This window comes from Gadus morhua, chromosome 13, assembly GCF_902167405.1.
Source record: "Gadus morhua chromosome 13, gadMor3.0, whole genome shotgun sequence".
Lineage (NCBI taxonomy): Eukaryota > Metazoa > Chordata > Actinopteri > Gadiformes > Gadidae > Gadus > Gadus morhua.
Window position 1 is genome coordinate 9,083,439 of NC_044060.1, and position 13,909 is coordinate 9,097,347.

The 13,909-nt window shown below is 47.9% G+C and overlaps 1 protein-coding gene across 3 annotated transcripts in view; it reads right to left on the bottom strand.

Annotated features, from left to right (window-relative positions):
* cacna2d2a (calcium channel, voltage-dependent, alpha 2/delta subunit 2a) overlaps positions 1-13,909 on the bottom strand; it is a 131,365-nt gene that overhangs the window by 56,660 nt on the left and 60,796 nt on the right. For all 3 annotated transcript variants that reach the window (XM_030375627.1, XM_030375629.1, XM_030375628.1), the window contains exon 4: positions 9,086-9,145. In XM_030375627.1, the coding sequence (XP_030231487.1) occupies positions 9,086-9,145 (60 nt within the window). The remainder of the gene's footprint in view (positions 1-9,085; positions 9,146-13,909) is intronic.

A 13,909-nucleotide genomic window follows, 5' to 3' on the forward strand; every position in this document is an offset into this window, starting at 1 on the left:
CTCTCCCTCTCTCTCATTGGCATGCTGGGGTTATGCAGGCTCTTAAGCGATTAGGGAGCTGCTGGGAGCTCGGCGTCCAAGCATAGCTCCATGCAGATGTTCATTTGTATGCCAATAAACAAATGTGCCCTCAGATTAAAGTGCCAATACACAGTGCAAATTCAGCAGAGTGAATGGCATTCTCTATGCACATCACATCGGTGTGTTGCCTCTCCAGACCAAGACTCCGCTAACTACACATTAACTTCAAACACCCAGCGGAGGGCTGCCAGCACCCGACCAGACAAACACGACCGCTGTGGCCAGATAAACACAAAGAGGTGGTTGAGTTCAGTAACACAACACTACCACAGGCACATATATATTGACATGTGAGACATTGCTTGATGAATACCCCCCGCACTACATGGCAAGGACAACAGAGTAAAATGCTGAAAACTAGTTTTATTTTGTAACACATTCAACACGTGACAATATCCACTGTTCTAATCACTTTGTTTCGTGTCTGAACAAGCATGATCAAGCTTTGTGGTTCTTACATGGCAATGTCAGTCACCCTCGTAAAGGGCAGTTCAATCAGCCGGCGAATATTCAAACCCTCTGATAAGGAAAGGCAGCTTTGTCCCGCTGGACTCTTGGTAATGCTGCTCCCCATTGATGGTTGACAGGGCTCTGTTGAGGAGCAGGCTTTAGCCCCAGATAGCATCACTGCACTGCATGGACACAGAGGCAGATAAAGGACAAACGTATGCCAACGGCCTCCAAACATGCTCCCAATCTGTTCATCGGTTCAGAACACAGAGCGAGAGCGCTGCGTCAACATCAAGCGAGGGATAATAAGACGTAAAGAAGGCCATGGCAACGTCAACACTATCATAAAAATCCAAATAGAATTGATAAAAAAAAAACACAATGCAATTGTTCTATCAGCAGCCATTCTCGGTGAAGAACTATCTTTACTTTGGCTCCTCAGTGGCCTCGGACCAATCACGAGCCAGGCCTGAAACCTGGCCGTCCAATCATGTTGCCGTGCAGTTTGACATTGGCTCGCTTTTCTCTTTGTCCGGGCAAATGGTGTTCAGGTTCCATTTTGCGAGGCGGACTTGCATTGCATTTTGCTGCCATTTTACCATCGCTAGCCCATAAGAGCCCCGAGAGTCGACAGCCCCTCTTCACAGGCTCGCTGAGAGTGGCCAATCAACAATCAGCACTGGCCGATGGAAACCTGTTATTTTCCACCCCATAATCATTTCTATCAGACACCTTTCTGTCCCCCCACAATACTCTGAGCATCCAAATGGCAGAGAAACCTGCTTTAAGATCTCGCAAGCCGGGGGCCAAGGACAAAAGTGACCCAACAAACCGAACACACAAAAACAATACACTGAAAAATCCTTCTCTACACAACCAAGTCGGTTCAGACTCACACCACCTCCACGTAACCGAGCAGGAATAAACCAGAGAACACCCATCACACACTATATCATGCAAGGACATTACCCCTTTACTTTCTCATGCTGTCAATTAGCGCGCACAGAGTACAAAGACTACCTGGGGGTTATCCATCATCTCGTATCAAATCTGTGTCGCCGGTAAGAAATGACACAATTAAAAAGTCAACCTTCCCTGACTGCAAAATTAATCCGCTATTTTTAATCTGTCCACAGAACAGCACCGATCGGATGGCCGCTGACCGCAGGGTGCATGTGGTAGCCGCCCCACCTTCTCACAACGGATTTCATGGGTGTTGGTTATGTGCAGACGGGCTGGGGGGATAGTTTGGGGGGGGGGGGGGGTGGTGGTGCTTCTAGTGGGGGTGCTGGTGGCGCTGGGGATTTGTGGAGCGTGGGCTGCTGAATTTCTCTGCGTATTGATTCCTATCCCCCGCCAGGCAGAGGGGTCGATGGCGGGGGTTTAGACACGGACCCCCACACTCCCAAGACCCCACCCTGGTTAGCCGACTCCAGCAGCAGGCGCTCGCTAAACCTTTCCCCCCTCCCCCCCCCACCTCCGCCACCACCCCCTTCAAAGGTTTAACAGACTGGGGGACACAAACGTCTCTCTTTAATCGGTCTCGGCGCCTTCCCTTCACATCGCCGCGCTCACGACCGCATACTTTCCTCTTCCAAACGTCCACCATTTTGAGTGAGGGTTCTCCAATAGCGTGCCGCTACTCCCCCAGTAAGACGGCACGAACCTTCAAGTGGCCCCTCTAAGAGCTACGGCAGAGGTATGTGTGCCAAGCACTTAAGGAGAGACAGAAGAGGTGAAGAGGAGAGGAACAAAAAAGAAAACACTAAATAGACTTGGATCGGTGCGGACTATAGACCAGGGTTCTGTCTAGCAGAAGGCAGGCAGGACGGTGTGATTAAGGCTGCCAGGTGTGCAGCCAGTGTGAGATTGTTACACACAAGTTTCCAGGGAGATGGATGAGGGCGGTTGGCAACGCGGTTCAGAGGCCTCATCATATGGAGCATCGACTTATTAACAAACGACCACATGCCTGGACGTCCACAGTCCCAATTACGCTACAGTACCAGTTAACCGATGGCTTGATCCCTTATCTACTCGGCCCTGCCTCGAAATGGCACAACATGAGTTGAATGCTGAAACATGCCTATGCATAGCTCACACGCACGCGCACTCGCACTCGCACACGCACACACACACACACACACACAGGAATACGGGATGATTCTCCTGCCAGTAGGTATGTTGGAGATAGCGGCCATTATTGACACCCAGTTTAACATTGTTATTAGCATAGCTTCAGCCCATTTCTGCAGGAGGCACCTGGACCATCTGATACACTTGATAGGGAGGAGGCCCCTGCTAAATTGTAAACTGTGTGCAATCGTTTTTTTATTTTCTATTTTATTTATTTTCTCCCCCCCATTCTCCCCCCATCTCCCTTTTTCCCCGCCTTATTTTTCCGTTGGGGAGGAGATGGCGGGCCGTGGCACGGCAGGTCATTTGGTGATAACGCTGTTTATGAGTTCCATTAGGAGCCAGGAAGGCTGCTAGCTCTGTCTCAGACCAACATAGGGGGAGAGAGAGGGAGAGCAGGAGAGAGGGGGGGGAAGAGAGAGAGAGAGAGAGAGAGAGAGAGAGAGAGAGAGAGAGAGAGAGAGAGAGAGAGAGAGAGAGAGAGAGAGAGAGAGAGAGAGAGAGAGAGAGAGAGAGAACAGGAGGTAGAGAGAGAGAGAGAAAACACAGGGCTCCCAATAAAAACAGCACTCATTTGTGCTTACACAATGTGGTTAGTCTTATCAGTGTTTAAAACGTGCCGCGTGTGGAACCCTTTCTTTGGGCTCCCTCGAGTTTGGCCTCCCTGTGTCCGTCGGGCTAACCAGTCGCTGTGCTCTGAGGAACAGCTGCCATGACACGTTACAAATAACATCAGAACAACGCAACGTGAGGCGGTGACAACTAAGCCAGGTCCAAGCAATGAAGTAGGTTGGAAATCAAATAGCCTTTAACAACAGAAAGGGAGGACTATGACTATGAAGAATATGCTTATCGCACGTATTGGCGTGCATGTTCTTTTATCTAACACCTCTCACCTTTTTGTGGTTAACATTTTCCCTCTTGTTTTTGCAATAAATAATCCCCATCCAGAGCAGCAGAGGTTTGGAGGAACACCTGAAGCACTAGGTTCTGGGTTTATACTCACACATTATTACTATTGTTTATTTGTTTTTATGAATGGAATGACTCAATTGCAGGCGAGATGTGTGCACGTCTCCCAGGATCAGTTCAATGGAATCAGAAAAGGGGATTTGGGAGCACACATTCATGGTGGTCATTTAATGTTGATTGAGGGAAAACCAATTAAAAGTTAATCAAATAATGTCAAGCGTTCTGTGAAAGACACTTGCTGAGGAGGACTGAGGAAGTGAGAGTGAGACATTGTCAGGTGTTTTTTGCTGTCCATCACTTTCCCTTGACGATCAGTACAATGAGATAAGGACTGTATTGTGTTCAAAATTGAGATTTCAGGGTTAAGACGAGTTGGCCAAGAAGGTCTCAAGTAACAGCTGTTAGGCCGTGACAAATTAGATATATTATTTTTAAGTGTAGAGAACCTTCACAACTCAGTGCTCGGTGAGAATACCTTACCCTTGAAATGTGACCTGAATGGGGACTAGATTTGTGGACAGTAGCTGTTCACCAAGGCTAAACTCTGTATTTGTTAGTTTTTCATTTATAGGATTAATTGTATCTATTAGGTTGACAAGATATCCTACCTAATGAAACATGCCGATCATATTACAAGTTCATTTAGCTTTCTTTGTCCGAAATGTATATATAAGATACTCAAATAAACATGTAGTACAAAAACGTTCAGTAAATTATCAGAATTGATCAGCAATACATTTTCTGACCTGCAACTAAATGATAAAATCACAAATCAATCTCACCTTGATTTATAAATTGTTCGATATATGAAAAGAAGAACACCACGGTAGATAAAGGTTTATGTATGATAGAGAGATACAGAGGGACTGAGTAGAGATGGAGAACGGGAGATTATGTTGGAATATGATGAAAGGCTTGATTGATTAGAGAGTGATGATTGGGGTAAATGGGCTGGAAGATGGCTCTATCTTTGTGTCTCTTTTCCATGCTCCCTCATGCCTTTCTGCACTCACCCATAGTCCCTTTCTCACCTCTACCCCACCCTCTCTCCTCTCTTTATCTCTCTCTCTCGCTCTATTTTTGTTTCCTCCTTCGTCACCCTTTTTCTCGTTGGTTTCATCATAGCAACCTATCAACGGAGCGTCTCTCTATCTCTCCCCCTCTCTTTACCTTCTCCCGCTCTCTCTCTCCTAATGGTACAGCTATTAGTACTAATGCATTTCAAACGAACAGCAGCTGCCACATCACAATCTGATGAAAAGTGGATGTCTTCCTCCTCCTCCTCCACCATCTCCTTCCTTCTCTCCATAGCCACTCCACAATGGAAAGTGACAATACAAATACATGTCTGGGCATTCACTAAGGGCAATGTCAATTCCTATACTGGAACTACATAATACAAAATAATCGGAGAGAACACCCAGGCCAATGCTATAGTTTACATAGCATGCGTCGCACCGGCTGCCAATTAGCACTTGTTTGGGCTTGGAGAACAAGGACGATCACGCTTGGTTAAGGAGGACTTTTTCCTCTTCTACTTCCCCAATGGGGTTTCAGGGCGGAGCGCAGCAGTCTCCTTGGTGAGGGAAGGGCTGCTCGATTATGGAAAAAATCCTACTCACAATTATTTTGGTCCATATTGAAATCCGGATTATTCAAAAGATTATTTTTGAGTTTGAAAATATTATGCATTTATTCAGCATTTCTCTCTAAATTAACACTTTGTAACTGCGAACTTTGAAATATCCCCTCAAATAAATTCACAAAATGTTCAAAAAGCAAAATAATCAAAATCAAAAGTAATTTTTGGGTCATGGTAATTTTGGGAGAATATGTGTACAGCTGTTCTTTTAATGAATAAAATAAATATACTTACAAAAATAAATATATGGTTTAAACTCGATTATATTAGTTTTGAGATCACTTGCCCCGAAAATCAAAATCGCGATCAAAATTTGATTAATTGCAGAGCCCTTGGTGAGGGACCACGGCATTCCGTCGCCGGGCTCGGATGGAAACGCTTCCACGGAGGGGCGCGGCACTTGTGACCTTGAGGAATCAGCGGCGATCAAACACCTTAATGTCTATTTCACACCCCATTTCATTCCAATGGATTTAAAACCCGCGACGGCCATCACAACAGTTGTTACGATCAACGTTTCATCGTCCGTAATGTCCTGCAGTGAATGGTCGAGACCGAGTGAACCGATACTGAAGAAGACCCGGGTGTTCAAGGTGTGTGTGTGTGTGTGTGTGTGTGTGTGTGTGTGTGTGTGTGTGTGTGTGTGTGTGTGTGTGTGTGTGTGTCCGTGTGTGTTCAGGTGTGTGTGTCTTTGCAGGTGGTCTCCCCGGTGGGAGTGAGCATGTGTCGGTAAAGGATCAAAAGTTGAGTGGTGGGATTGGTGGTTGGTAGTGTGGGCGGGGTAGGATTGTGCACCACGTCCACCCATCGCTACGGTAACAGCTGCGGTGGCAGCCGCTGTGCGTGCCAGGCGTGTCATTGAGTCCCTGTGATGTCACTCCACGTTTGGTATCAGTGAGCAGATGGGCCGGGCCAGGTAAAGATCTCAACGTTAATAAACACTAACTAACACATCCACCAACGAAGCCAACAACGCCCACCCCAAACATCACACTCTCCGTACAGACGCCGGAGCCCAGACAGGTACAGACACACAGATCCCATGTCCATGGACATGATTTCTAAGACATGGACCAAAATGTATTTCGTTTTTAATTTGAATTGAACATTTTATGTAACGAAAAATTGTGCCAGTCAGAATCGCAATAATATTTTTTTTTAGCCAATCAGATCGCTCAAATAAATAGATATTTTTTGCCAATCAGACCTCTTGAACCACCACACACACACACACACACACACACACACACACACACACACACACACACACACACACACACACACACACACACACACACACACACACCAAACCACAGTTCCTAGCAGGCATTCAAGTCCAACAGATTCCAAAACATGACCCTCTCAGTACAGATGCTGGAGCACAAACTGGTAGAGCCACACCTATCACTCTAACAGACAGACAGGCAGACACACACACGCACACTCTGACTCAACCACAGGCCTGAGCAGACGTTCAAATCCCGCAAACTCCAAAAACATTTCACTTGTGTGAACACTCTTTCCCTCTCCTCCTGACAGACGCCCCGCCTGGCAGTTAAAAATGCACCGCGTTCCTCCTAATATGCCCAAAGAGCATGCAAGCCCTAATCTAATTAGACTGTCAGTCACCAGTGTGTTCAGCCAAAGAGAAATTAGGAGGGCACAACATCTCCAAACAGGAGGGGGGTGAAAAAAATATATTCTCATAAGGATATGTGCTGCTTTAGTGACACCTCCCATTCTCTACGCCTCGCATCTGCCTCTCCTAACGGATCCTCAGCGGCCCTGCCGGGACTCATTACCTGCCCTAATTATGAAGGCAAATGAAATCAGCATTGATACACTATTAACAGGGGGAGCCGGCATTAGGATTCATTTGACGTGTTTGCACCAATATGACATTTTGAACCTGTTTTCACGCCCGATTAAAGCCACATGCTGACATGAAAAATGGAGGATTTTGTTTGGTGTGTGTGTGTGTGTGTGTGTGTGTGTGTGTGTGTGTGTGTGTGTGTGTGTGTGTGTGTGTGTGTGTGTGTGTGTGTGTGTGTGTGTGTGTGTGTGTGTGTGTGTGTGCGTGCGTGCGTGTGTGTGTGTGTGTGTGTGTGTGTGTGGTGGTTAGGGTGTTTCTGTTTGTGTATGTGTGTTTCTGTGTGTGTGTGTGTATGTGTGTCTGTGTGTGTACGTATGTGTGTGTGTGTCTGTATGTTTGTGTGAAGGGGACAGAGGTTGAGAGGCAGAGTGTATGATGATGGAGATGAGGTTTGAGCGATGAAACACCACAGAACAAGCAACAAAGGGTACACTGGGTGCGAGAGAGAGAGAGAGAGAGAGAGATTGGATGCCACATAGGGTGACAGCATCCTGACCCCCCCTATCGTGGTGCATGGGGGCCGAGAGAGGCGGAGTAGAGAGAGGCAGCGCTCAGAAGCTCCCCCTGGGTGCCCGCCGAGGAACAGCACACGCCAGAGACCCCGGTCCAGAAGGACTGAGGCGGGCGGCGGTCAAAGCAGTGCATCAGCGAGTGTAAGCGACCATGAATAAAAATGGACTTTGCTGGGGAAGCAGGGCTCATAATTATTCGTTTTATAAATCAGTTAAAGCCTTTTCTCAAACATCCCCCGGGAAGCGCGGGGTTAAAAATCCATTTGTGGGAAGTGTACCATGACAGTGAGCTCGTCTCCCTGGAGACGGAGGATATGAGTGAGGAGTGTGTGTGTGTGTGGGGGGGGGGGGGGGGGGGGGGGGGGTGTGTGCATGGGTTGTGGGTGGGTTTGTGTGTGTGTGTGTGTGTGTGTGTGTGTGCGTGCGTGTGTGTGTCAATGTATTGGCTTGCTGAGGTCACATATCTGCGTGATTATGTACACAAAGTGTGTGCATGTGTGTTTGTGTATGCGTGTGTGCGTGTGCGTGTGTGTGTGTGGATCAATATGCATGCAGGGTATCGGTGTGTTTACAAATCGGTGAGCCAGTGAAGCGCGCTGCCTTGCACACACACTCACACACACATAGAGAAACACACACACGAGCACTAGTTTGCGGCTCCTCTATTTGGATTTCAAGAGATATTTTCTCCTCAGACAAAGGTCAACGATGGCAGAAGGCTGCGTACTCAGAGAGCTGTGGCCTGTGAGACACAACTGATTGACAGTATGTAAATAATGTTGTACACCATGAAATTAACAACCGCAAAAAAAAAAGAAGAAAAATGGACACGGTGAGTGTGTGTGTGCGCGTGTGTGTGTGTCTGTGTGTGTGTGTGAGTCTGCGCGTGTGTGTACTTAATTATGTGCATTAGGCTAGGCTGCGCATATTAACATCCAATTTTTAATACTACTTCTTCGGTCGCTACCGTGGTGCTGATCACATGGTCGTTAAAGAGTTTTAAGTGGAAAAGAAAGGAGGGACATAACAAAATTGAGGGGAAAATTGGAAACAAATTGGTGAAATGAGGAAATAAAGGGGAGGGCACAGTGCCCTGGAGCAACAGGAGAGGAACATAGGGAGGGAGGAAGGGCAGAGGGAGGGACAGGGGGAGGGAGGGATGGAGAGACGGGGAAGAGAGGTTGGGAGGAAGAGTAAAGAGACAGAGGGTTAGGGGGGAAGAAGGGTAGGGGAAGGTAGGGCAGGAGGAGGGAGAGAGGGAGGGAGGTAACTAGAGGAGGAGGGAGGCTGGAGGGAGGGACCTAGAGAAGGAGGGGGGTCGAGGTAGGGGGGGAAGAGAGAGAGAGAGAGAGAGAGAGAGAGAGAGAGAGAGAGAGAACGAGTCGGAGGGAGGGAGGTACCTAGGCTAAAGTACTTTACCTTCACTCCGTCCTGCCACTCGTGTTCCTTCTGAAGCAGTTCTGCCTCCCGGGCGAGTTTCTGTCAAAAACAAACAAAAACATATCAGCATCGGTATCTCATAGAGTGTGTGTGGCTGTGTGCATATGTGTGTGTGTGAGTGTGCGTCTGCGTTTGTGTCTGTGTCTTCGGGGATGTGTGTTTTCTGCATTTATGTTAAAATGTTAAACATAGACGTGCCCACAGAAGGAAATTCTAATTCAAACACTAGTGAAAGTCGCAGTATTAATTCATATTGAGCAATTGTGTGAGCAGAAAGTACTAGATTGTATCTGGCTCAAAATGAGGCCTGTTATTAAACGCTTTTTATCTCTGTGTCAACCAAGATCAAACATCCGCTGCTTGTGGATCATCGTGAACAGTTCTACGAGTAACAGCTTATCTCTGTATAGACTTATAGTTACTATATTGGCTGGGCAAGAGACACCCCCTCTGTTGTGGTTTCTATATCTAGTTCTCGTCCCAGTCTCTCACTGGTGGATTAGCCTCTGTCTCAGTATGTAGGTTTCCATGCCTCCTCTAGGGGGCGATCTGGTTCAAATCCCAGGATGCTCTGTCAAGCCGTCTAAAGTCCCCGGGCTCTGAAATTATAAACTCTATTTAGACCGTGGCTACAGCCGCATTCAGTTCTGGTTCTGCACTGAAGGACTAGTTCCCCAGCGGGGTGTATTTTTATTATCCCTAACCAGACAAGCCAATGCTTAATGTGAACTTGCACGTTATAAAATAGATGCCCTATTTACAACGGCAGCACCACCCACTTCCTCTAAACAGGCTCCTCCCACTGGAAAACGATAGTTACGTAGATTCTATGAGTTTAGGCTTCGCCTTTTAAGGCTATCGCTATTGGGTTATCCCTAGGCGTGAGCCGTAGCACTTCAGGCGTGAGCCGTAGCACTTCAGTGCTACGGCTCACGCCTAGGGATAACCCAGTAGCGATAGCCTTAAAAGGCGAAGCCTATACGACATAGAACCAAATGGAACACAGCCCCAGTATAACGGCTTGGCTTCACAAAGGGGGCGTGTCCTGCAGGAATTATACAAGGTGGATATAAAACGGTGTGTGTGTGTGTGTGTGTGTGTGTGTGTGTGTGTGTGTGTGTGTGTGTGTGTGTGTGTGTGTGTGTGTGTGTGTGTGTGTGTGTGTACGTGAATGTGTGCGTGTGCGTGTGTATGTGCGTGCGTGTGTCATGTGTCGTTTGATTAAACGACGATAGGCCGTGTTTAATAAGCGAGAACAAGAAAAAAATGGCTATGGGTGTCTTTGACCGTGCCGGGCCTGCATGCCTTTGGCTTTTAATCACCTGAATGTGCCTTAAAATACGGCAATATAAGATTCCACGGGCACCCTAACGAGATTGAGAAGCACTCAAACAATGCAACAAGGAACTAATTAGCCTATTGGAATGATTGCCACAGAGTTCATTAGAAAAGACAGTAATTTGCTGGCCTACGTTGGAGAGGGTCAGCTCTGCAAAAGGGCAGAGGCAAGTGGTAATCTCCCGGTGAAAGCTATTAGGACTCAAACATTTTTCAATTATGGGAAACATGCAGCAGCTGGACATCAACATCCAGGTTCCCTGGATTTACCGGAGAACCTACCGGAACCCAGTGGCGGCGTCCCGAACCTCAGCTGATCTGAATGTGTTTTTTGTACGTCCCTTCAACGTCCTCTACTACGACCGAGGCCAAGAATGTTGGGTATTTTGTTGTTGCAGCCGTGACCTTCCCAAAAGGAGCCCGAAGGAGGGTTCTCTCAAGATCAGGAGCAGAATCTGGGCTCTGCCTTCTCCTCAGAAACATCACTAGGATTATCATAGTTTTATATATATATACATAAGTATACAAAATATCCTAATTTGCACCATACCCGTCTTCATAAACCGTTCCCTTCCTCTGTCTCTGTCACTCAATTCATCATTCAGCTTCCATCTTCCCCAAAACTAGTGGTCCCCACACAGTGCTCTTCCATCCCTCTCCCAACAGAACCCCCCCCCCCCCCCCCCCCCCCGAGCATCTCCCAGTCCCTCAGTGCTCCGCCCCCCCCCCCCCCCCCCCCAGATGGATGTGCACCATAAACAGCCCATGAATCAGTGAGAGCGAGGGAGGGGGAGGGAGAGAGAGAGATGTGTGGAGCAGGGTGGGGATATATATCATCTGCGCTGGTGGCTGCGGTCCAAGCTGCTTAGAGCGCCGGAGAAGCATAGTAGAGCGATCAGCGGCGTACAGCACAGATAAGCCGTCCACACACGGGGCCCACACAACACAGGGAACACGCCCACCATGCAGGGAGGGATGGGGGGCTATAGAGACCATCTACTACGGTCCGGTCTGGAGACCCAGCGCCCGGTGGTCCGTACCCCTTCCTCCTCCCAACGCCGGGGTACAGCCCTATGACGGATCCTCTGTCCCACACCCATTATCCACTTCCCTGTCTGAAGGCAAGGTCAACAAGCATAAACACCCCCGGAGACAGAGTGGTGGATGGGTGAGGGGGGGGTTATTGATAGTAGCACAATGTCTGATATTAATACCCCGCCTTCCTACACATACATAACTTTAAACGTCAAAAGGGAGAAAGAGAAATAAATTATAATAAAAAAAAGGGGGCACACAATGCATTATGTGGAGCGGTTGACAGTCTATCCTTCACAAGCTGCTTTGGAGGCAGCCGCGCCGAGAGACGAGCCCCGGCTACGCTGTGTCGTCTTCCTCGAGGAGCCGTGAAATATGAGGAGGAGGGAGAGAGGGAGGGAGGGAGGGAGGGAGGGGGAGAAACAGACAGACAGAGAGAGGGAGGAAGAGAGCGTGAGAGAGGAGAAAAGAGACGGGGAGAGAGAGTGAGAGAGACGGGGAGAACATGATGGAGAGGGAGTGATAGGGAGAGAAAGACAGGGAGAGGGAGAAAGAGAGAGCGAGATGGAGACAGAAAAAGAGCGGCAGAAAGAGCTTGAGAGAGGGGGAGAATCGTCATGAAAGGCTCAGCGTGAGACGATTAGGATCTTTTAATATTCATAACCGTTTGGTTTGCACTGTTCCGGAGGGGGGCGGCCGAATCACTCAAAGTCATGTTATTTCATGGAGAGGTGGGTGGAGGGGTGTGGACGGGAGTATGACAGCCCACCAGGGAGGGAGTGTGTCATGCCGTAGTGACACAGCTACACACACCCTGCTGTAAGACTGTTGGCTGAGGCCGGTTAGAGAACATTAGGATCTCTTCTGCAGGCTTCTGAGGGCACTGCACTGCATACACAGTGGAACCTGTCTGCAGGAGCCCTGTGTGTGTGTGTGTGTGTGTGTGTGTGTGTGTGTGTGTGTGTGTGTGTGTGTGTGTGTGTGTGTGTGTGTGTGTGTGTGTGTGTGTGTGCGTGCGTGCGTGGTTGCGTGCTGGCGCGCACGTGTGTCTGTGCGTGTGATTGCAGACTCGAATCAGGCCACTCAACATTTTTTCTAACTGACCCCTGAGCTGTCTGGAAATGCCGCTGTCACCTTGGGGACCAGGCTGCTGTCACCTTAGGGACCCCAGTCCATCATTCTACTGGGTTCCGTCCCCCCTCCCTGAGTGACAGCACAGATAGCCAATAAGAGACCGTTCCCTAGATGCCCAATGCCTTTGGAGAGGAGAAAGGCTTTTTCTTACGTGCTTATCAGAGATCCGTCATTATGCAATACAAGGTTGCCCTTGTTCAATGCAAAATAACATACTGAAGCATACTGCAAACATTATAACCAGACACATCACTGCTAATAAACTATGCTATAATTACATTTAATGCAAGCAAATACGTGCACATAGGCTGCCATAACAGTATTGTTATTTCATATACTCTGTATTTATTTCAATTTGACTTACAATTTATAATTGTCGAATACTTGTTGGTCTTCACTCTGAACCAATGCTTTCCTATTATCTACATTTTGATGGAGCCGTTGAACGATGACCTTAGGCTAAGTAATTCAGAGGGTACGGGTGTGGTTCGGCCATCTGTCCATTAGGGGGCAGCGGTGTGAGATGAGCCCCAGTCGGAACAGCAGTAGCAGCAGCAGCCGGAGCAACAACCAGTGGAGCCTGTCAGAGTGAGAGCAGACTGGTTTAAGCTCTTCATTCTGTCTGTTACTTGGCCAGGATTAGGACCAATCACAAAACCCACTGAGTCAGAACCGGGCCCCTATAACAGATGGAGGGACTTTCCACTCCAGAATTCAAAACATCTCAGGGAAAATTCCTCCCATCTCCTCTTCTCTCTCTCTTGGGTTTAAGCAACCCTCCTCCTCCTCCTCCTCTTCCTCGCGACTAGGCGCCAACTGGCCTGTTCCTCTAAACTGCTCCATCTCGCCTTCAATCATGTGTCATGTGACCAGCCTCCCTCTCCACCTGTCTGTCTGTTCGCCTCCTACACGTTCTAGCGTCTTTAATTGCGGATCTTTCCGTTGCATTTTCTTTTTTGCCAAGGAAAAATGTAATAACAGAATAATTGCTCCACATGATAATGGATATAAAAAAAAGGAAATTGATTAGAATGAAAGGACTAGAATGGAAATTATAATAAATGAATCATGACTTGTATGACTCCCACGCAGTCCAACTCAAGGATGTATGCGCTTAACACTAGCAATAATAACGTTGGTTCGACTCTTGTTTTTACTTGTCTGATTCTTCACAGGGGGTCAGTCCCGCACACACACACACACACACACACACACACACACACACACACACACACACACACACACACACACACACACACACACACACACACACACACACACACACACACACACACA